Source organism: Penicillium canescens (assembly GCF_028828765.1).
Source record: "Penicillium canescens strain IBT 15451 chromosome Unknown utg000009l_segment0_segment0, whole genome shotgun sequence".
Taxonomy (NCBI): domain Eukaryota; kingdom Fungi; phylum Ascomycota; class Eurotiomycetes; order Eurotiales; family Aspergillaceae; genus Penicillium; species Penicillium canescens.
Window position 1 is genome coordinate 1,868,453 of NW_026703971.1, and position 23,968 is coordinate 1,892,420.

The 23,968-nt window shown below is 49.3% G+C and overlaps 2 protein-coding genes across 2 annotated transcripts; both read left to right on the plus strand.

Moving 5' to 3' along the window:
- Window positions 1-13,401: 13,401 nt before the first annotated feature.
- N7446_012024 (ABC transporter B family protein) lies at window positions 13,402-17,408 on the plus strand (the record flags this gene model as incomplete). The annotated part of the gene is made up of 2 exons (XM_058520766.1): window positions 13,402-14,830; window positions 14,863-17,408. 2 exons carry the CDS (start codon window positions 13,402-13,404, stop codon window positions 17,406-17,408), a joined length of 3,975 nt encoding a protein of 1,324 aa, XP_058367052.1.
- Window positions 17,409-22,402: 4,994 nt separating this feature from the next.
- N7446_012025 (uncharacterized protein) lies at window positions 22,403-23,754 on the plus strand (the record flags this gene model as incomplete). Its single annotated transcript, XM_058520767.1, has 2 exons — window positions 22,403-22,455; window positions 22,503-23,754. 2 exons carry the CDS (start codon window positions 22,403-22,405, stop codon window positions 23,752-23,754), a joined length of 1,305 nt encoding a protein of 434 aa, XP_058367053.1.
- Window positions 23,755-23,968: the final 214 nt, after the last annotated feature.

Here is a 23,968-nt window from a genome sequence, read left to right on the forward strand (position 1 = left end):
AATATATATATCTTGCTCATTGGTCTCATCTCGCCCTTCAGTCCCATCTTCTAACATGTCTTCGTCCGAAGGGTTCAAAAACTCGTCAAATGGCACAATATCTTTATCACCAAGCTTATCAATTGCTTGATTATATAGACTTTCAATCTCATCACTCAATCCGGGCTCGGAAAATAGTGCAGACTCAGGTGCGGACTCGGGCGCGGACTCAGGTATAGGTATAGACTTTGGACTAATCAAAGTACTTTGTTTAAAGCAATTGATAATCGTTTGGTCTGATACACTTGTTCTCCAAACTTGCGTTACCCAGGTAACAGTATAATAAATGCTCATTCTTTGTTTTGGGTCTATCCCACGATCAAGAAAAGCAATCATATAGCGCATCCATTTCTTCCGATAATGGTGCTTCAAGTTTTGGATAATACCTTGGTCCAAGGGTTGATAAATTGAAGTTGCGTTTGCTGGCAAAAAAACAACCGTAGTCCGGGGTGGTGGTGGCGCTCGCTGGAGTCCAATAACATGTGGTGAAGCATTGTCTAAAAGGAGCAAAGCTTTCTTATCTAAGGGAATACGCCCATAGAAAGATCGCAACCAGTCCTCCATAATGTCATGACGCATCCATGCTGCCTTGTTGTGACGCCAAACACATCCCAGAGCTCGGAAATTAACCCCCCGGAGTGCGCGAGGGGTTTTTGCTGTGCCAATCAACCATAAAGGGACTCGATCGGAACCATCCGCATTTGATGCAACAACAATAGTGATTCGTGTTTTATCAAGCTTTTTGCCAGCAATTTTTCCCTTTGAAAGACCACCATTTGGCATACGTCGCCAAAATAGGCCAGTTTCATCCATATTGTAGATTTCGGACGGTTTGAATTGATTGCAAATCGATTTGGTGCTTTTGATCTGATCATGTACCGAGGATGGGACTGAGGCAGCTTCTCCGTGGAAAGTATGATATTGAAGAGAGTGGCGTTGTTTGAAGCGAGTTAACCAACCCTCAGAGAATTGAGGTTTGGTCCGATCTTTGTATTCCGGTATTTGTCTCCAAAGCTCAGCTGCTTTAGTTTGGATCAAAGGGCCATTTATTGGTATTCCATTGCCAATATGGTTATCTGCCCAGTCATATAGCTTTTGGTCCAATAATGGCCAATGAGAGGATGAAGATCGTTTGTTTGCCCCTGCAGGGCCCGTATCAAGATAATTGTATTTGGATGAAAGGATCCTTGATATGGTTGACCGGTCAATCACTTGTTTGAATTGGTCCTCAAACCACTTAGCACATGCAGTCTGCGTGGGCTTTGGGCTAGTATTAGACCAAAATGCCCGTAGTGCCTGTTTCTGCGCGTCTGATATACCCAATTTGGTACGCTTTGGTCCCATTCTGACGCGCTTGGGTGGGGTCGGGAGGGTAGGAGAGCTTGTAGATTGAGGCATTCTGATTGGTTGATTGCGCTGACTAAGCAGATTTGAGAGGAAGAAAGTGTTACCTCAGTTCCCTCAGACCACAGCCAATGATGAGACAGAATTCTGCCGATTCTGCCACGCTAACCCGATTGGGTTGCTTCATCAGCCCGTGGTCTGAGCCGGGAACCCCTTCCGTACATACAAGTTTCCGGTTCTCGCCAGCAACCCCACCATTTGGTCAAGGTGTGTTTTCTCAAGCTCTCTGAGAGTATTTCTGACATTGTTAGAAAGAATGGCATCACCGGATTTGCCCAATATGATCTCTAGATCGCGAAAGCGTGCTCGACAATCCTCCCTCGAGTGGCCTTCTTCCAGTTCACCATTACAAGAACCACCTGCGTCTACTCAGCGATCTCGTTATATCTCAGGATTGCAGCCACGCGAACGTGTCGATATGGTACTGGCTGAGCTTAATGATAAGCACCGGTGGACAATCAAGGATCTTCTTTACCACATGGTGCATGCACAACCAGTCAAAAAAAATGGATATTCGACATCGTATCGAGCACAGAAATTGTCTGACGCTATATATGGGCAACCTGAAATTATTGAGCGGCTAGGTAGTGTCTCAAAAGACATATATGCCACTGGTGCATCCGATCTCGTGTCTCGGATACAGACCGAGATTCGAGGGCTGATTAACGGAGATATACTCGGCGAGTTCCAGTCCAATGTGGACCCTAAAGATATGGACATCTCTAGCTTGGCTACGCAGATGCAGAGGAAAGCTCCAGAGCTCTGTGGACTGCTCGTTAGCATCATGACACCTCCAGGAAACCATCGCGATACACCCAAGATCCACCAGGGCAGCATTGTGATGGTCTGTTCAATTCTGGCTTGCGCTTTTGCACCACGGAAAAGCAACAACTTCCCGATGTTGATCGGCTTGTATTTACATGCAATGGGTGTCAAGCGACGTGTGATTAGCTTTCTGGCTGGCCTGGGGATAAACTCAGCATACCAGACTATCATGGACAGACGGAAGGAACTTGCAGAACTAGGACAGGTACTATAACCGCATTTACCGGAGAATAACATGTTCTGGCTGACTTCTTACCCCAAGATGTGTACAGAAACAATTGAAACAGAATGCCCAGGCTTCTCGCAGGAATCTCATTGTGGCATGGGATAACTTTGACTACAGCCAGACTGTTCGACATCAAACTATTCGTGATCCATCAGAGCATATCTCCGCCACCACTGGCAAGCTTTGTATCGGTCAGTCCATCCCTGCAGGAGGGCTTCTCCGATCTATGTTCCATCCAGAGGTTACACTGAGTCCTCATGATATCTACATGGCACCAGGCAATCAGGATGATGAGATCTTCCATCAATGTCAGCGCCATTGGATTGCAGAGGCCATTCGCTATACTCATCGGGAGGCAGTAGAGAAACTATTTACTGCGGAAGCGTGCGTCAAACCAGGCCAGATGAAACCGCGAGCCCATCTTATTGACTGGCCTGAATTCCCAGCAGTTAAACGACTGCAAGCGCAGAAGACAATTCACTACAGCCTTGGGCCAATGTTATACAACGAAGGCACGACAGAGGGGACATACAAGGTCATTCAGAATGTCTTTCTGGAGCAACTGGGGGATGATGATGATACAGACCTTGATGGGCTTTTACAACTGGTTTATGGAGATCAGAAAACAGTGTCACTCCTTCGTGCCGTCAAAAAAGAACGTGCGGAGGCTTCTCGTCTTTTCGATCGTTTCAGCTGGATATTGCCAATCCCCGGACTGTTCCACTGGCGTATGAACTACTTGGATATGATCTTTGAGCTCTATGCTGGGACAGACCACCCTACCGTTGAATCGACGATCCATCATAATAAGGTCTGTCTCGGTTGCGTACAGGGACACAAAAGTCCATTCCACCATAAAGAAGAGGTGGCTACTCGCTCATTTGACGCTCGCGTCACGGCCATGTTCTATCAGTTTGTCCCATTAACAGTCAATTTCGCGGATGCTAAAGATGTGGATGATTGGATTCAAAGCCTCGGAAGGGGTCAATTCCTGGACGTTGTGGATCAGATACGCCAGTCTCTGTTCCATTTTAAAGAGCAGCAGTCTAAGGTTCGTGAACGAGAAGGAGAACCAGTCGACTATGAGTTCTCAGCACATGCGAAATTCCTTCAGCAGATGGAGACTTACAAGTCCTTGAAGCTTGCCATCAAACTTGGTGACATTGGAATTATCCAGCGGATCTTTGCACAATGTTGTCTCCTCTTCCCTGGCACAAAGAAAACCCGATATTCTTTCCTCTCCTTGTATATGACATGGCTCACTCAAACCAAAGTAGCTGATCCCGAGCTGCAGACTGCCATTCTTGCCAACGGACTTGTGAATCTACGGGGTGCGGAGGACGGTTGGTTCGAAATTGATCGACTGAATGAGTTCTTCAATCTTCATATGAAGACACTCATGTCGACTCGACGGACCTCAAATCTGGACATCACTACCATGTTCCGTCGAACTGCTCTCACAGCCAGCTACTGTACTGATCTAAAGGAGCTTCTGGAGGCTACCTTTGGAGAATATAGCAATGGGCGACACCAAAATAAGGATGCTAGCCAGGATGTTCGTCATCTAGCTTATCAGATCTCGAAGTGCATCCAAAAGCAACCAAATGGTCGGACAAGAGGCTTTCAACCATGTGATATACTCACAGAAACAATTGGCGAAAAGCTCTTCAAAGCCGTACAGAACTTCAATAGCCTCGTCGTCAACGGACAGTGGGCACAAGAAGTTGATTTTAGCAAGATGACATCGACTCCTATTGCTGTTCTAGATGAGATTGAAGAGAATGACACATGACACTGAATAGCAGGTTGCTGCCGGGACAGCTTTAGCTATACTTCTCTTCATTCCATTGATAATACTCCCACGCTATATTATAAGGTGACTGACACACATTGATGGAATGCATCAGATGGATTGTTCATCATTCTCTACCAGACCTTAGAACCTAGGTCTTCTCCACCCTTCATCACGCGACGCCCATTTCCTGATACCACACCGAGGGCCTTGCGTTTGGGAACTGGAGTTGCCGAAGGAGGAGGCATGTCCATAAAAGCTTGGGATGGCGTGTTAATATCAACCCACGGAGAGATATTCCGAGATGGAGTTGGTTGACTGGTGCTTTCTGGCGTGACTGCAGAAGACCATGTGAGGTTGCTGCATTCACTCATTTGACTAGAGTCATTCGACACACGCTTCCTCTTTGCAGGGGTTTGAATAGTGGCCATAAAGGCTGCTTGATATGCATTCTTCAAGACATCCACAAGACCCTCAGCAAGCTGATTCGACAAAGCCCATATTCCCAATATTGTCTGAAGATCCTTTGCCTGGAAATATTCCCGCTCCGAATAGGTGGCATTTTCAATATATATCGCAAGATGGACATATTGTTCTTCTGCCAGTATGCTTGAGCAATCAGGTATGAACTTCACTCCGTTCAAAGCGCTTGAAAGGACCTCCTTGGACCAATATTTTAACTGGTTGATGATTATCTCGTCCATCTGTCCTGACCTCGGACCGTGCTCAGTATACAGATAACGAGTTGGATCATTGAGCTGATACTCAGGATTGCAGTTGCTGCAGCACCGGTCACGCCGAGGATTACATCTGAACTCTTCAGGTTCATTGAAGTAGTCCAGGAACCGTTTCCGGAGGCATTCTGTAGGCTCATTGGCAAGGAGATACCAAAATTCAGGCAACACAGCACGTCGCTCTTCATGACTTAAGCGTCCACCTTTCTGTGGTCTCTCAGGGTTTGCTTCTTTGACTTCATCATCTGAATCGGCCAGTGGGTTGTCTTCCGCTAGATCATCATTTTCTGTATGAATCTTGCGTTTCACGGCACGTTTCTTGATACGCCCCTGTATCCACTGATCAACGAGAATAACGATCTTTCCATCCTGTCCAAGGCGAGATGCCCGACCACCGCGTTGCCAGAGCGTTGCTGGTTGTAGGTTTTTGGGGAACCGATACATGACAACTTGATCAATATCCTGGAGGTCCACTCCGAGCGCTAGTGCCTCGGTGGTCATGAGGACACGAAGCTTGGATTGCGGTCCGGGTTTCTGAAGCTCTTTGATCATTGCTTCCTTGTCTCCCTTTGCGGTGTCGCTATGGTAGACCTTCACCGTATCCATTGCCTCTTTGAGGGTATAGTTGCAATGTTGAACACTTGCCCCATCTGGTTGCTTGTTATGCTGCAGCCAATACCGACAATTTTCCATGGCAGTATATGCATCATTCTTCGAGTCAAAGAATACCAATGTCTTTGGGATTCGTGACGGTCGTAAAATGGGCTGACAAGGACCATTGTCAAACAGGAAACGCAAGGCCGTTGCCTTCTTATGCGCGCCTTGTGGGATCCAAGCTGTTTGAATGAGCAACTCTGGACGATTGACGGATGTCCGCAAGATTTCAACATCCTTTGGAAACCCAAGTCCCTCAATAACAACGCGCAATGTATTCATATCAAGCGTAGCAGAGCATGCAAACCAGGGGACGCCACTGCCGAATAGACTTCGCAATTGATGCAATCGCGCATAGTCCGTTCGAAAATCTTTGCCCCATTGAGCCACAAGATGAGCTTCGTCTACAACAACCAGAGCCAGCCGGTCTCGGAAACCTGGATGCATAGCAGTTGAACGGAACTTGTCACTGATTGCAAGCTCTGGACTCACGAGGACATGTGTGAACTTGCCCGCTTGTACCCTGTCAAGAAGTTCGGATGAGAATGTTTCCCTGTTTAGGAAACAAGGTCGCCCTCCAATGTTCTCGATGTAATTGGTCTGCTCAACGCCAATTTGATTCAATGGAAGCACAACAAGGGTGATAGACTTATCAAGCAAGAGTGACACTGCTTGCAATATCATACTCTTCCCAAATGACGTCTTCGCAATCAGGATAAGGTCCTTTCTCAGGTAGATCAATTGTCTCAATGCTTGCAACTGACCCGCACGTGGATAATAGGGATACAGCTCTCGAATTGCTTGTCTGATGGCTTGGTCCTGTTCATCCTTACGCTTCTCAGACGCATCGCGAATCAGTTTCTGCGCTTGAAGAACTGAATTCTTCTCAACTTGTTGTTTCTCCAGCAAGACAGTTGCGCCCTCATTCTCGTACTCCACTCCCAATTCAATAGGCTCTCCAGCCTTTGAAGAAGGTCGATTATTCTCAGAGGCCAACCAGTTATCCAACTGTGTCTGTCCATTTCCGGGGTCGTTCAGTTTCGCGTTATATTTCCGAGGAGGCTTCCGTCGTGATGGGCGTCGATCTGGCATCGTGAGGCGGGTTTGGAGTCAATTTTCACGCGATAGAGTTAATATTGTGGATCAGATGTAGCCACTATACATTAAAATATGTCAATATATGCTTCATGGAGGTTTTGGCGGAATACTTGGGGCATATAATGGCTTTGACAGCTTAAGAAAGGGTTCCTTCGGGTATTTTAAGGACATATTTCTCACCCACCTTTCCAGTTATACATACAATTTTGGTGTCAATGGGTTCAGCTCAGAAAGATGCAGAAGACATCGTCGCCCGATTCTTAATATTCGCGTGGGTGCGCGAGAAACTTGGAAATATTGAAAGACGCGCCTGGAAACTTCGCCATATAAACACGGGCAAAAACCCCGGAAACTTGTATGGTACCACCAAATTCCCAGCTCAGACGTTCCCCAAAAAAGGTGTGTCAGCATCGCTGGAAACAGCAGGCGGTGGATGGCCAAATTCACCGCCTTTTTGGGGGCGGCTGAGGTAACTGATTACCTCAGTTCCCTCAGACCACAGCCAATGATGAGACAGAATTCTGCCGATTCTGCCACGCTAACCCGATTGGGTTGCTTCATCAGCCCGTGGTCTGAGCCGGGAACCCCTTCCGTACATACAAGTTTCCGGTTCTCGCCAGCAACCCCACCATTTGGTCAAGGTGTGTTTTCTCAAGCTCTCTGAGAGTATTTCTGACATTGTTAGAAAGAATGGCATCACCGGATTTGCCCAATATGATCTCTAGATCGCGAAAGCGTGCTCGACAATCCTCCCTCGAGTGGCCTTCTTCCAGTTCACCATTACAAGAACCACCTGCGTCTACTCAGCGATCTCGTTATATCTCAGGATTGCAGCCACGCGAACGTGTCGATATGGTACTGGCTGAGCTTAATGATAAGCACCGGTGGACAATCAAGGATCTTCTTTACCACATGGTGCATGCACAACCAGTCAAAAAAAATGGATATTCGACATCGTATCGAGCACAGAAATTGTCTGACGCTATATATGGGCAACCTGAAATTATTGAGCGGCTAGGTAGTGTCTCAAAAGACATATATGCCACTGGTGCATCCGATCTCGTGTCTCGGATACAGACCGAGATTCGAGGGCTGATTAACGGAGATATACTCGGCGAGTTCCAGTCCAATGTGGACCCTAAAGATATGGACATCTCTAGCTTGGCTACGCAGATGCAGAGGAAAGCTCCAGAGCTCTGTGGACTGCTCGTTAGCATCATGACACCTCCAGGAAACCATCGCGATACACCCAAGATCCACCAGGGCAGCATTGTGATGGTCTGTTCAATTCTGGCTTGCGCTTTTGCACCACGGAAAAGCAACAACTTCCCGATGTTGATCGGCTTGTATTTACATGCAATGGGTGTCAAGCGACGTGTGATTAGCTTTCTGGCTGGCCTGGGGATAAACTCAGCATACCAGACTATCATGGACAGACGGAAGGAACTTGCAGAACTAGGACAGGTACTATAACCGCATTTACCGGAGAATAACATGTTCTGGCTGACTTCTTACCCCAAGATGTGTACAGAAACAATTGAAACAGAATGCCCAGGCTTCTCGCAGGAATCTCATTGTGGCATGGGATAACTTTGACTACAGCCAGACTGTTCGACATCAAACTATTCGTGATCCATCAGAGCATATCTCCGCCACCACTGGCAAGCTTTGTATCGGTCAGTCCATCCCTGCAGGAGGGCTTCTCCGATCTATGTTCCATCCAGAGGTTACACTGAGTCCTCATGATATCTACATGGCACCAGGCAATCAGGATGATGAGATCTTCCATCAATGTCAGCGCCATTGGATTGCAGAGGCCATTCGCTATACTCATCGGGAGGCAGTAGAGAAACTATTTACTGCGGAAGCGTGCGTCAAACCAGGCCAGATGAAACCGCGAGCCCATCTTATTGACTGGCCTGAATTCCCAGCAGTTAAACGACTGCAAGCGCAGAAGACAATTCACTACAGCCTTGGGCCAATGTTATACAACGAAGGCACGACAGAGGGGACATACAAGGTCATTCAGAATGTCTTTCTGGAGCAACTGGGGGATGATGATGATACAGACCTTGATGGGCTTTTACAACTGGTTTATGGAGATCAGAAAACAGTGTCACTCCTTCGTGCCGTCAAAAAAGAACGTGCGGAGGCTTCTCGTCTTTTCGATCGTTTCAGCTGGATATTGCCAATCCCCGGACTGTTCCACTGGCGTATGAACTACTTGGATATGATCTTTGAGCTCTATGCTGGGACAGACCACCCTACCGTTGAATCGACGATCCATCATAATAAGGTCTGTCTCGGTTGCGTACAGGGACACAAAAGTCCATTCCACCATAAAGAAGAGGTGGCTACTCGCTCATTTGACGCTCGCGTCACGGCCATGTTCTATCAGTTTGTCCCATTAACAGTCAATTTCGCGGATGCTAAAGATGTGGATGATTGGATTCAAAGCCTCGGAAGGGGTCAATTCCTGGACGTTGTGGATCAGATACGCCAGTCTCTGTTCCATTTTAAAGAGCAGCAGTCTAAGGTTCGTGAACGAGAAGGAGAACCAGTCGACTATGAGTTCTCAGCACATGCGAAATTCCTTCAGCAGATGGAGACTTACAAGTCCTTGAAGCTTGCCATCAAACTTGGTGACATTGGAATTATCCAGCGGATCTTTGCACAATGTTGTCTCCTCTTCCCTGGCACAAAGAAAACCCGATATTCTTTCCTCTCCTTGTATATGACATGGCTCACTCAAACCAAAGCAGCTGATCCCGAGCTGCAGACTGCCATTCTTGCCAACGGACTTGTGAATCTACGGGGTGCGGAGGACGGTTGGTTCGAAATTGATCGACTGAATGAGTTCTTCAATCTTCATATGAAGACACTCATGTCGACTCGACGGACCTCAAATCTGGACATCACTACCATGTTCCGTCGAACTGCTCTCACAGCCAGCTACTGTACTGATCTAAAGGAGCTTCTGGAGGCTACCTTTGGAGAATATAGCAATGGGCGACACCAAAATAAGGATGCTAGCCAGGATGTTCGTCATCTAGCTTATCAGATCTCGAAGTGCATCCAAAAGCAACCAAATGGTCGGACAAGAGGCTTTCAACCATGTGATATACTCACAGAAACAATTGGCGAAAAGCTCTTCAAAGCCGTACAGAACTTCAATAGCCTCGTCGTCAACGGACAGTGGGCACAAGAAGTTGATTTTAGCAAGATGACATCGACTCCTATTGCTGTTCTAGATGAGATTGAAGAGAATGACACATGACACTGAATAGCAGGTTGCTGCCGGGACAGCTTTAGCTATACTTCTCTTCATTCCATTGATAATACTCCCACGCTATATTATAAGGTGACTGACACACATTGATGGAATGCATCAGATGGATTGTTCATCATTCTCTACCAGACCTTAGAACCTAGGTCTTCTCCACCCTTCATCACGCGACGCCCATTTCCTGATACCACACCGAGGGCCTTGCGTTTGGGAACTGGAGTTGCCGAAGGAGGAGGCATGTCCATAAAAGCTTGGGATGGCGTGTTAATATCAACCCACGGAGAGATATTCCGAGATGGAGTTGGTTGACTGGTGCTTTCTGGCGTGACTGCAGAAGACCATGTGAGGTTGCTGCATTCACTCATTTGACTAGAGTCATTCGACACACGCTTCCTCTTTGCAGGGGTTTGAATAGTGGCCATAAAGGCTGCTTGATATGCATTCTTCAAGACATCCACAAGACCCTCAGCAAGCTGATTCGACAAAGCCCATATTCCCAATATTGTCTGAAGATCCTTTGCCTGGAAATATTCCCGCTCCGAATAGGTGGCATTTTCAATATATATCGCAAGATGGACATATTGTTCTTCTGCCAGTATGCTTGAGCAATCAGGTATGAACTTCACTCCGTTCAAAGCGCTTGAAAGGACCTCCTTGGACCAATATTTTAACTGGTTGATGATTATCTCGTCCATCTGTCCTGACCTCGGACCGTGCTCAGTATACAGATAACGAGTTGGATCATTGAGCTGATACTCAGGATTGCAGTTGCTGCAGCACCGGTCACGCCGAGGATTACATCTGAACTCTTCAGGTTCATTGAAGTAGTCCAGGAACCGTTTCCGGAGGCATTCTGTAGGCTCATTGGCAAGGAGATACCAAAATTCAGGCAACACAGCACGTCGCTCTTCATGACTTAAGCGTCCACCTTTCTGTGGTCTCTCAGGGTTTGCTTCTTTGACTTCATCATCTGAATCGGCCAGTGGGTTGTCTTCCGCTAGATCATCATTTTCTGTATGAATCTTGCGTTTCACGGCACGTTTCTTGATACGCCCCTGTATCCACTGATCAACGAGAATAACGATCTTTCCATCCTGTCCAAGGCGAGATGCCCGACCACCGCGTTGCCAGAGCGTTGCTGGTTGTAGGTTTTTGGGGAACCGATACATGACAACTTGATCAATATCCTGGAGGTCCACTCCGAGCGCTAGTGCCTCGGTGGTCATGAGGACACGAAGCTTGGATTGCGGTCCGGGTTTCTGAAGCTCTTTGATCATTGCTTCCTTGTCTCCCTTTGCGGTGTCGCTATGGTAGACCTTCACCGTATCCATTGCCTCTTTGAGGGTATAGTTGCAATGTTGAACACTTGCCCCATCTGGTTGCTTGTTATGCTGCAGCCAATACCGACAATTTTCCATGGCAGTATATGCATCATTCTTCGAGTCAAAGAATACCAATGTCTTTGGGATTCGTGACGGTCGTAAAATGGGCTGACAAGGACCATTGTCAAACAGGAAACGCAAGGCCGTTGCCTTCTTATGCGCGCCTTGTGGGATCCAAGCTGTTTGAATGAGCAACTCTGGACGATTGACGGATGTCCGCAAGATTTCAACATCCTTTGGAAACCCAAGTCCCTCAATAACAACGCGCAATGTATTCATATCAAGCGTAGCAGAGCATGCAAACCAGGGGACGCCACTGCCGAATAGACTTCGCAATTGATGCAATCGCGCATAGTCCGTTCGAAAATCTTTGCCCCATTGAGCCACAAGATGAGCTTCGTCTACAACAACCAGAGCCAGCCGGTCTCGGAAACCTGGATGCATAGCAGTTGAACGGAACTTGTCACTGATTGCAAGCTCTGGACTCACGAGGACATGTGTGAACTTGCCCGCTTGTACCCTGTCAAGAAGTTCGGATGAGAATGTTTCCCTGTTTAGGAAACAAGGTCGCCCTCCAATGTTCTCGATGTAATTGGTCTGCTCAACGCCAATTTGATTCAATGGAAGCACAACAAGGGTGATAGACTTATCAAGCAAGAGTGACACTGCTTGCAATATCATACTCTTCCCAAATGACGTCTTCGCAATCAGGATAAGGTCCTTTCTCAGGTAGATCAATTGTCTCAATGCTTGCAACTGACCCGCACGTGGATAATAGGGATACAGCTCTCGAATTGCTTGTCTGATGGCTTGGTCCTGTTCATCCTTACGCTTCTCAGACGCATCGCGAATCAGTTTCTGCGCTTGAAGAACTGAATTCTTCTCAACTTGTTGTTTCTCCAGCAAGACAGTTGCGCCCTCATTCTCGTACTCCACTCCCAATTCAATAGGCTCTCCAGCCTTTGAAGAAGGTCGATTATTCTCAGAGGCCAACCAGTTATCCAACTGTGTCTGTCCATTTCCGGGGTCGTTCAGTTTCGCGTTATATTTCCGAGGAGGCTTCCGTCGTGATGGGCGTCGATCTGGCATCGTGAGGCGGGTTTGGAGTCAATTTTCACGCGATAGAGTTAATATTGTGGATCAGATGTAGCCACTATACATTAAAATATGTCAATATATGCTTCATGGAGGTTTTGGCGGAATACTTGGGGCATATAATGGCTTTGACAGCTTAAGAAAGGGTTCCTTCGGGTATTTTAAGGACATATTTCTCACCCACCTTTCCAGTTATACATACAATTTTGGTGTCAATGGGTTCAGCTCAGAAAGATGCAGAAGACATCGTCGCCCGATTCTTAATATTCGCGTGGGTGCGCGAGAAACTTGGAAATATTGAAAGACGCGCCTGGAAACTTCGCCATATAAACACGGGCAAAAACCCCGGAAACTTGTATGGTACCACCAAATTCCCAGCTCAGACGTTCCCCAAAAAAGGTGTGTCAGCATCGCTGGAAACAGCAGGCGGTGGATGGCCAAATTCACCGCCTTTTTGGGGGCGGCTGAGGTAACTGAGGTAAAGAAAGTGTGGTAAAACAAAATGTGTTATATTCTGTCAATTTATATGGAAAAAACTGGAATGAAGGGGCCATCCAAGCAAGGGATGTGTTATTATCAAGAATGTGCAATATCCCACCGTGGTATAAGCGAGAGTTGACTGTACATTCCTTCCACCTTTTGTTAATCACTACTTTTCTTAATCTACCCCATTTTTTCCTTCTGCTGCCCTTATTTTGCGATCGAATATCAGTCCCTTATCTCCTTTCAACTTCCGGACTCTCGTCTCCTTTTTTCAACCTATTCAACCTAATCACTACAGATTAACTCGACAATCTCAACCTTCAACCTCCATAGAGTGTAGGCCTACTCCAACTAAGGACTCAACTCAATTCACTCAATCCAATATGCAACAACCCGAGGAAGGTGTGACGGCTGCCGAGGAGGTGGTGGTGGACCCTCAACTCACGGAGAAAACTACCGACAAGCGCAATTCCGATTTTGCTTCTACGTCAACGGCAAAGGAACATGAGACCAAAGCTCCAGTCTTGACAGACGAAGATGTGCTCTATGGTCATCTGTCACAGCATGAAAAGGACATCCTCAAGCGACAGCTAGATGCGCCTCCCGTCAAAACATCCTTCTTCGGCCTCTATCGCTATGCCTCCCGCATGGACATGCTCATCATCCTGGTCAGCACCCTCTGCGCCATTGCTGCCGGTGCCGCATTGCCTCTCTTCACTATCCTCTTTGGCTCCTTAGCAACAGCTTTCCAAAAGATCATGCTCAACACCATCCCCTACAACGAATTCTACCACCAGTTGACCAGCAGCGTGTTGTACTTCGTCTACCTCGGCATTGGTGAGTTCGTCACGGTCTACATCAGCACCGTCGGCTTCATCTACACCGGAGAGCACGTCAGGCAGAAGATTCGGGAGCACTACCTCAAAGCCATCCTTCGCCAGAACATCGCCTACTTCGACAAGCTCGGTGCAGGTGAAGTGACCTCCCGTATCACGGCCGACACCAACCTCATTCAGGATGGCGTCTCCGAAAAGGTCGGCTTGACCTTGACTGCCATCTACACGTTCGTGACTGCCTTCGTGGTGGGTTACATCAAGTATGCCCGCTTGGCCGGTATCTGTACTTCGACTATTGTCGCTCTGGTCGTGATTATGGGCGGAGGCTCCAAGTTCATCATCAAGTACAGCAAGCTTTCCCTGGAAAGCTATGGTGCCGGTGGTACCGTAGCCGAGGAAGTCATCAGCTCGATCCGCAATGCGACCGCCTTCGGTACTCAGGACAAGCTGGCGAAGCAGTACGAGGCTCATTTGGTCCGCGCTGAGCGCTGGGGCATGCGCCTGCAAATGGCTCTCGGCGTGATGGTTGGTGGCATATTTGGAATCATGTTCATGAACTACGGTCTTGGATTCTGGATGGGCTCCCGATTTTTGGTGGAAGGCAAGGTCGATATTGGACATGTCGTGACTATTTTGATGGCTATCCTCATCGCATCTTTTAGCTTGGGTAGCGTTAGCCCGAACGGCCAGGCCTTTACCAATGCTGTGGCCGCCGCTGCCAAGATCTTGGCGACTATCGACCGTCAATCCCCGCTAGACCCGACATCTGATGAAGGCATCATCCTTGACCACGTCGAGGGTCAGATCGAGTTCCGCAACGTGAAACACATCTATCCCTCCTGCCCCGAAGTTACAGTCATGCAGGACGTTTCCCTTGCTATGCCTGCCAGTAAGACCACCGCATTGGTTGGCGCTTCAGGCTCTGGCAAGAGTACTGTGGTCGGTCTGGTCGAGCGGTTCTATCTACCCGTTGGTGGTCAGGTATTCTTGGACGGACATGACATCCAGACTCTCAACCTGTGATGGCTGCGCCAACAGTCTCTCTAGTCAGCCAGGAACCTATTCTGTTTGGCACCACTATCTACCACAACATCCGCTACGGTCTGATTGGAACACGCTTCGAGCACGAGTCCGGGGAAACGATCAAAGAACTCGTTGAGAATGCCACTAAGATGGCCAACGCTCACGAGTTTATTACTGTCCTTCCGGAAGGATACGAAACCAATGTTGGGCAGCGTGGATTCTTGCTATCTGGAGGCCAGAAGCAACGTATTGCTATCGCACGTGCTGTCGTCGGCGACCCCAAGATTCTCCTACTCGATGAAGCCACTTCCGCCCTGGATACCAAGTCCGAGGGCGTCGTCCAGGCAGCGCTTGACCGTGCTGCTGAGGGCCGCACTACCATCGTCATTGCCCATCGACTGTCGACCATCAAGACTGCGCATAATATTGTCGTCTTTGTCAACGGCTCCACTGTCCAGCAGGGCACCCATGACGACCTCACTGAACATGACGGCCCTTACTTCAAGCTCGTCGAAGCCCAGCGCATCAACGAGGAGAAGGACGCCGGTGCTCTGGACGAAGATAAGGATGAACACGGCATCGGGCACATGGCCAAGTGCCACATCGCACGCGTCAAGTCTATTGCCAGTGGTTCGACCCTTGTCAAAGATAAAGCCAAAGAGTTCCAGGACGACATCGACGTCCGGCGCCAGGAGTCTCGCAAGTCCGTGTCCAGCGTTGTTCTCTCGAAGAGGACCGCCGAAGGCGGCAACAAGTACTCCCTCTGGGCTCTGATCAAGTTCATCGCCTCGTTCAACAAGGAAGAGCGGCTATTTATGGCCGTCGGTCTTTGCTTTTCGATTCTCGCCGGTTGTGGTCAGCCTACTCAGGTTTTCCTGTACGCCAAAGCTATCAGTGCACTGTCCTTGCCAAAATCCCAATACGACAAGCTTAGATCGGATGCCAACTTTTGGTCTCTGATGTTCTTTGTTGTTGGAATCGCTCAATTCATCACTTTTTCCATACACGGTATCGCCTTCGCGTTTAGTTCCGAGAGATTGATCCACAAGGCCCGCAAGAAGGCCTTCCGCGTCATGCTCCGCCAGGATATCAACTTCTTCGATCGCGAGGAGAACAGCATCGGCGCTTTGACTTCTTTCCTCTCGACTGAGACTAAGCACTTGTCTGGTATCAGTGGACAGACCCTTGGCACAATTCGGATGACCTGCACAACTCTCATCGCTGCAATTGTGATCTCTCTCGCTTTCGGATGGAAGCTTGCCCTTGTTTGTATCTCCGTCGTTCCCGTTCTTCTGGCTTGCGGCTTCTACCGCTTCTATATGCTCGCCGAATTCCAGTCACGTTCCAAGGCTGCCTATGAGGGATCTGCCAACTACGCCTGTGAGGCCACGTCTGCCATTCGCACTGTGGCTTCGCTTACCCGTGAGACCGATGTTTGGTCAGTCTACCACGCCCAACTCGACCTCCAGGGCCGCACAAGCTTGTTGTCGGTTACCAAGTCGTCGATCTTGTATGCATCTTCCCAGGCCTTGATCTTCTTCTGTGTCGCCCTTGGCTTCTGGTATGGTGGAACCCTGCTCGGCCACCACGAGTACGATATCTTCCGCTTTTTCGTGTGCTTTAGTGAAATTCTGTTCGGTGCCCAGTCCGCAGGAACTGTGTTCTCTTTCTCCCCGGACATAGGCAAGGCGAAGAACGCCGCCGCCGAGTTCCTTAAGCGTTTCGAGCGTCGCCCCACTATTCACACCAGGTCCAAAGAGGGCGAGAACTTGGATCACTGCGATGGAACCATTGAGTTCAAGGACGTGCACTTCCGCTACCCCACCCGTCTCGAGCAACCCGTGCTCCGCGGTCTGAACCTCACCGTCAAGCCCGGCCAGTATATTGCGCTGCTCGGACCTAGCGGATGCGGCAAAAGTACCGCTATTGCCCTTCTCGAGCGTTTCTATGATGTCCACTTCGGCGGCGTCTACGTTGATAACAAGAACATCGCCGACCTCAACGTCAACTCCTACCGCAGCCACCTGGCGCTAGTCAGCGAGGAGCCGACTCTGTACCAGGGTACCATCAAGGAGAACGTCCTGTTGGGTAGCCCCAACGACGACCCCACCGAAGAAGAGCTCGTCAAGGCCTGCAAGGACGGCAACATCTACGACTTCATCATGTCTCTCCCCGATGGCTTCAACACCGTCGTCAGAAACAAGGGAGGTATGTTGTCCGGCGGCCAGAAGCAGCGTGTTGCCATCGCCCGTGCCCTCCTCCGCAACCCTAAGATCCTGCTCCTGGACGAAGCCACCTCGTCCTTGGACTCTGAGTCCGAGAAGGTCGTCCAGGCTGCCCTGGACGCTGCCGCCCGTGGTCGTACCACTATCGCCGTGGCTCACCGTCTCAGCACAATCCAGAAGGCTGATATCATCTATGTCTTCGACCAAGGCAGGATTGTCGAGAGCGGTACCCACACCGAGCTCCTGCGCACCAAGGGCCGCTATTATGAACTGGTTAACCTCCAGTCTCTTGGCAAGTCCAACTGATTTGATCCCTCTAGTCCTGGAACAAAAAGGTAAGAGTAGTATTTGAGAAACCTCTTGCGATAAGTCTAGGCAAGTGACTAGAGCTAGTAGTGGCAAGGATGGAGAATTGTTTTGGGATGTGTTGCTTGGCGGTCAATACTCGTGGTAGAGTATTCTAAATCTTATGACCCGCGGATAGCCCCTCAATTGACTTTTGTAAAATATGGATAGGATAGAATTAGACCTTAATTTACGCTAGCCTCGTCGTTGTCTTTTGGAACTTCTATTACCTACTAAGTGGCGAGAAAAATTCATGGACGAAACGAAGCGCGTGAGGAAATTGTATATTTATTTGTGAAACCCGTAAAGCTAAAGAGCTTAGTAGCATCTAGACTAGATTACCCGTTGACTCCATCCTATTACGTGACGTGTGGAGACGATGTTCAATCAATAAATCAATCAAAGTTCTATTAACCTGTTGGAGCCTAACTAGTATGGTAATAGCTATGCAGGCGCTTCGGTCCAGATGAAGCAAGAACTCGTGCCTGAATCTCGAACTAGCGACCACCACAGGCGAAACTGCAATCTGTAATTCCATCATGACAGTGGCAAGCGCCTGAGGAGCATATACCCCCGTTACGTGGGCACTTGAAAGTTCCAAGGTTAGTATACAAGAGCGTTAAACACATTGATAAGGATTACCCTGTAGCCACAGCTACCGCAATTCTCGCTATCCGTCTGGAGGTATTTGCAGGCACCTCCACAGGAAGTTGTACCATCCACGCACTGGCAAATACCCGAGGAGCATGACGAGTTAGATGAGCACTTCAGGGTTTCAAGTTAGCATATAAGAATAATCAGAAAGCTAGCAAGAATTACCTCATGTCCACAGTAACCGCAATTATCGCCATCTGTCTGGAGGTCTGGGCAGAAACCTCTACAGAAGCCTGACGGGTTGCACCCCCGCAAGTCTACCAATGTCTTCGATCCTGCACGCGATCAGCATGCTCGTTCGCCACTCAGCATACTCACCACGCCTCCAGAGCATCCCGTCCTGAGGCGAGCACGAAGCTGTTCGCCGCTCATTTGGCTCGAGGACGAGGAGTTGTGGATTGTTGCATGACCGTCGGCCTCTCCGTCTCCGTCTCCTCCTCAGTCTCCTAGCAGCCGACCAGACCTGCCACTGCATACGTCATTATCGCAACCCCTCGAGCTCGAGCGCCAGTGGGACAGCAGCGGCAACGACGTTGGGGATCGCACTACTCCTCCGCCTTCATACGACAGCCACCGGTTCAGCCCAACACACGTGTTGCGGCAGCGACGTGGGACGGTGTCGAGATGGGGGGCCGTGGCTCGGCACATGCACAACTTGTCGCATGGATGAGGCACCGATGTGTCCCCGGGGCCGCCGCGGGGGAGCACAACTGGTCCCAACGCTTTGTTGCTATGCGAGCAAACTGCATCTCAGAACCACCGCTCCACCGCAAGTTCGCACGTCGCAGTCCTTGAGTTGTCCTCGCGGGAAGGCCTGCTCGTTGGCGCAGGACAATGGTTCCATCTGAAGGTAGCACGTCAACATTCACTAGGTCGAGAGAGAGTTATGACAGCCGAAGTTTCTCGAATCCCCAGCGCCGGCATCCGTCGTGCCGCTGGCCAGGATTTGTGACTCGATGTCCCCGGTGCTCTCGCGCGCTCACACAGACCAGCAGCTCTCCAGCCTCTGAGATATTTGTCGTGTCCCACACGTAGCAAAAAGAAGGGCAAAGAAGCATGGGCGTGGGCGATCGATAGATAAATATAAAACGACCGCAGCGCGGGTCTCCCGCTGGTCCACACGGTGTTCACTCTTCCGCGATGTCCTCCTGATCAAACCTCAAACTCAAGACGCATTACCAGATATGCCTCCGCAAGGCCCGGACCCGTTTGTAGCTTTGAAAATCCCAGAAAGTTAGTCTGAACCCGCGACTATTTAGAGCTCTATTTCCTGCAGGGAGTCCCAACAGTGAGGCTTTGAAGCATCTCTTAACATAGCTTCCACACCCCTCGCCCGTTCCACTCGATCTAAGTCTGCCCAAAGGTCCATGCGCTAAAAACGAAGGTCGTCGCAAATCAAGCCTCATGAAAAAAGCGTCCGTTTATGGGACAATTACTCGTAGTCCCTCCTGCGCCAGTCGCTGGATGCTATGGTCCTGTTAGATCCCGCCGTGTTTTCAGAACGGGAGCTGTTCGGGCGCAAGTAACCCTCATCACACACGCGGCGAACATATCTGCCATCCGTATGAGGATTCACCAGCGTTTTGGGTATGTCCCCCGCCAGTGCTACCTTTAGCTTGTCCCCCATGATTGGCCTGCCGTTCAGTACCTTCATCGCTGCGTTCGTCTCCTCCCTGGTTTCGAAGACAACGAGGCAGTAGTGGTGGTTGCCCCGTATCGATCTCGTGTTCTCGTGTGGCGTGATCGGTTTGCCAATCACCGTCCTAGTATACACATCCCAATTAGCAAAGGTATATTGCAGCATAGAAATAGTAGGGCTCCACACAAGGGGTGAAGCCAGCGAAAATCTCGGATATATCTCTGTTGTGTTGGGCTTGGTTAATCATCTTGCCCAACCTACCGACATAGAGCCTCCGCCCCTCTTAGTTCTGTACCATATGATCAAAGTGATCCAGTGCCCCATAGGGACCCTGCTCAATCCCCTTATTATTGAGTCAGCAAGTTATAATCTCGCTATCGCTAGATTGGGAGATACAATCGCCCCATCCCTTGAAAGCAAAATCGTCCTCGCAGTTCCAGCAGTGATCATACTGCTTCTTAGGTTCACATTGACCGACCCTGATAGGCCGTCCGCTAATGGCTGCACTCAAGGAGATAAGGGCACGGTCGGCAATCGCGCTGTTGGGGAAGTCGACGAAGCAGTAGCCTGGGTTTGGCGCGCTGGCGGGGTCAATAGATGTGGATATTTTCTAAGTGGCCGAAGCCATTGATGGCAATAACTTCCTCGATGTCGTGGGGCTTAACCGTGTAGGGTTGGTTACCTATACTCAATAGTCAGCTTTATCGAAGAGCAGAGTCATCGGCAAACATGGTCGCACCCAAGTAGATACGTCTACCTGCAGATAAGGCATCTGGTTGGGCTCTCAGGAGCTTGTTCCATGGCCAGTTCGTTTAACACGAAGGACTTACACTGCCAGTAAGATGTCCCTGCACAGTGCAATGGAATGCTTTGCGCCATTTTCATCGATGAAGTTTGTCGAATCGAAATTCGAAGCTTCGCAGGGGTGGTTGGATGAACCACGTGATCGATGCCTCAAGCGGCACCACTTCCCTGGGCAGGGCATATTATTTATTATAATTAAATCAAGTTTACTGTCCATACCGAGCCCTAAAGCTATGATAGTCCACGGCTCAGAGACAGTATCTGCTTGCGCCTTGTTGGGCTGCTTTTAGACCCGTGCTTCCTATTAGTTCCTGGGCATTAGCCCCTAGTTGTGATATGAGGCTGGTGCGGATCAGGAACAAAGCTGCATCATCAGAAATAATTCCTGCACGATCTATACGAAGAACCAACTTGAGTTTCAATCAACTTGGACCTCATATTGTATATATAATCTCTTGTGTTCCTTCACAAATAACAAATCAAGCATTCCTCACCATAACAACACCCCTTATTAAGACAATCTGATCCTTTCCTCACCCCGAACCGCCTATCTCCGCAGAGCTTTTGAGCCATCCTGGCTCTCCTCGGTTTCTCTAGTGTAATGGGTGGCTCCTGTGCTGACCGCCTAACCTACCACTCCTGCTATCCTTCCCCAGCCCTGTGTGCTTCTTCCAGGTCCTATATTCCCCATTCATCATCCCGTCGAGCTCGCTCTGTTATCCTGTGGTGGTGGTCCGCGGGTAGAACTACCCGCGTGGTTGCTAGGGATTGGAGAATGGCCCTGGTTGCCTTGGGTTCCTCCAGAAGTCTTCCCCGGGCATTCCTCAGCTGCTGAGGGTCCAGCAATACCAGCTCGATCTAGAGCTTTGTAGAGCTTTGCTCGCTGGTGCTGCCACTCCCGACATTCAAAAAGAAGGTGATGCAATGTTTCCTTTGGTGCTCCACAATTTTGGCAGACCGGGGTTTCCCGGGCCTGAATTTGGTGTAGGCAGGTCCCTACCTCTCATGTCCGCTTCTCAACCAGTAGTAGCGGCTAGCTTCCAGTTTCCAACGCACCCTGCACTATGAACTGCTCGAAGAACGCCGCCGTGATGACGGGCTTGTTCTCGACGAAGGTGTATGGGCACAACAGAGTACCACCGCCAATGCTGATCACGATGATAGAGAAACGGCGCCCAAATATTGGTGATCGCTTCAGCGAACGGGGGGAGAAGAAAGCAAGGGAGGAAAGATGAATGCTGATAGAGCAGTATAAACAATGCCAGAGAGACAATATCCTATAGAACGATTGCTCAGCGTATTTCCTGGCGCGAATCGACCGTCTGGCTATTATTAGAACCGCTAGTAGAAACTAGGAATGGATTAAACATGAGGTTTACTTACAAGATATATATTTCTCTCATGAAAACTGTGTCAAGTTACAAGAAAGCGTGCACGCATCAAATAGTCGCAGATAAGAGAGAAAATTAGTGTTCCATATAGGGTAAATCAGCATGCATGAGAATTTCAACAAAATTAGATGATATAAGATCATCTGCTACGTCAAAAGGATTGTAGTGACTATGACTAGTGTAAATAACCGTTTTTTATTTTGCTGAATCATCGTGTTATGCGGAAGATTTATGCATTTTTGGGCGGCTTTGGACACTTGGGGACACTTTGGGCAGTCCATGGACGGGTTTTGGCGTGGTCTAGCCATGGATCGCGGGGGCCGAAGGTTTTTAAGTACCCAAACTATGGTCGTCTGAAATCCATGGTTCTGGCCGTAACCTTAGTGCCTGCCTGACACCTGCCCCTCTATATTTAAGTGTCCCCGCCCGTACGTATTCTCTTCTGCACATCTATACTGTCTTTAGATATGGACGCTGATATCACGCCTATCCCCCGTTCGCGGGAGGAGAACCAGGAGAGGTATGTGGTTTCCAATTGATACAAGACCTTGCTAACCATAATACTAGAGCCTTTATCGCTGCGTCACGGCGAAAAGATCGCAGCCTGGACGCACGGCTAGAATCAGCCAATAGGGCCTCTATGCTGCACAAGAAACGCACAGGCAAGGGCTTTCACATCACCAAAGAGATTGTCGAGAGAGAAGCCATGTATGAGGAAGTCGACGAGCGCTACGCAGAGAAGCGTATCCGCATGCTGCAAGCTCAAAACCTGCAAATCGAACAACAGTTCCACTGCAATCTGATAGTAGCCTTTGGTAATCGTCCGCCTCCTGGATTTTCAATCGCCAACCGCCGAGCAAGCACTTATACACCCAGCCCATCAGCGGATGGTGGCCCTCGCAAGATGAGCCTGGACCTGACCAACATCCGCTCGTCCTTTTCGCAAGATTCAAGCTCCATGGCAAGCCCTCTGGCAACAGGCAACGGCTACATCCTCCCGCCAGCGACATCTATCGACAACAACGCCAACTCCTACACGGCCTGCATGCCCGCCTCTGAGGCGCCATACTCAATGGTCACTCACTCAACATGCCCCAACTCAGCCCAGACCCCACAGTACGTGAACCAGCAAGCTACCACCCCAGCATGGAACACCCAAATGCCGAACTGGGCCATGCAACAGCAAGTCCCCACGCCGGGCCAAGCCCCCACCGACCAAGTGCAAATGTGGCAGCAAAGCATGATGCAGCAACCAACAGTGCCCGACACCATCCAAATGCAGCGCCAATTCAGAGACCGACTAGCCTCCGCGCCGGAATTGCCTCTGCACCAAGCTCCACGGCTCGCGCACTCGGTTTCCATAACTGGCCCCACGCCCACTCCCTCTGGCCACGGCCCAACCCTTGGCCACTCGCGCGGCCAGTCGCAGCCCAGTAATAACTTCCACAACCTCCACCTCCTGGCCCAGAGTACGCACTTCGCTATGCCAGTGTCGAGCGCTAGCTCGCCTAGGATTGAGGCGCTGTCTGTGGAGACGCACTCGACTCCTGATTTCTGTCCTATGCCTCATAGTCCCATGTCGCCGAGTGCTGTTGCTACTCAGATGAGTATGCCTGCGCCTGTCAAGACGGGTGGTGGGAATGGAAATGGAAATGGGGATGGTATTATGGTTTCCAATGAGGGGATGGATGCGGATTATTCGGATTTCAGTCAGTTTGCTCTGCACTTGGGGAACTCGACTTTGCCGCTATCTGATCGGGAGCAGTTTGGCTTTGACGATTTTATCGCTGTTGACGAGTTTACCAGCGTTTCTTGTTGAATTTTTTTCTTCTTCCCTTTTCTTCTTCTTTGCGCCCCTTTACGATCAGTGGTACCTAATATACCCAGGTAGTTCTTTAATTCTTTTCTTGACTTGATTTATTTCTCTTGTATACCGGCTTGACTCTTTTGTGGCTTTGTATATTCGCTCCTGTATCATATTCCAGATCCATCTCTAATTTAATATTTTGAACAGAGTTGTTGCGTGTGAGCCT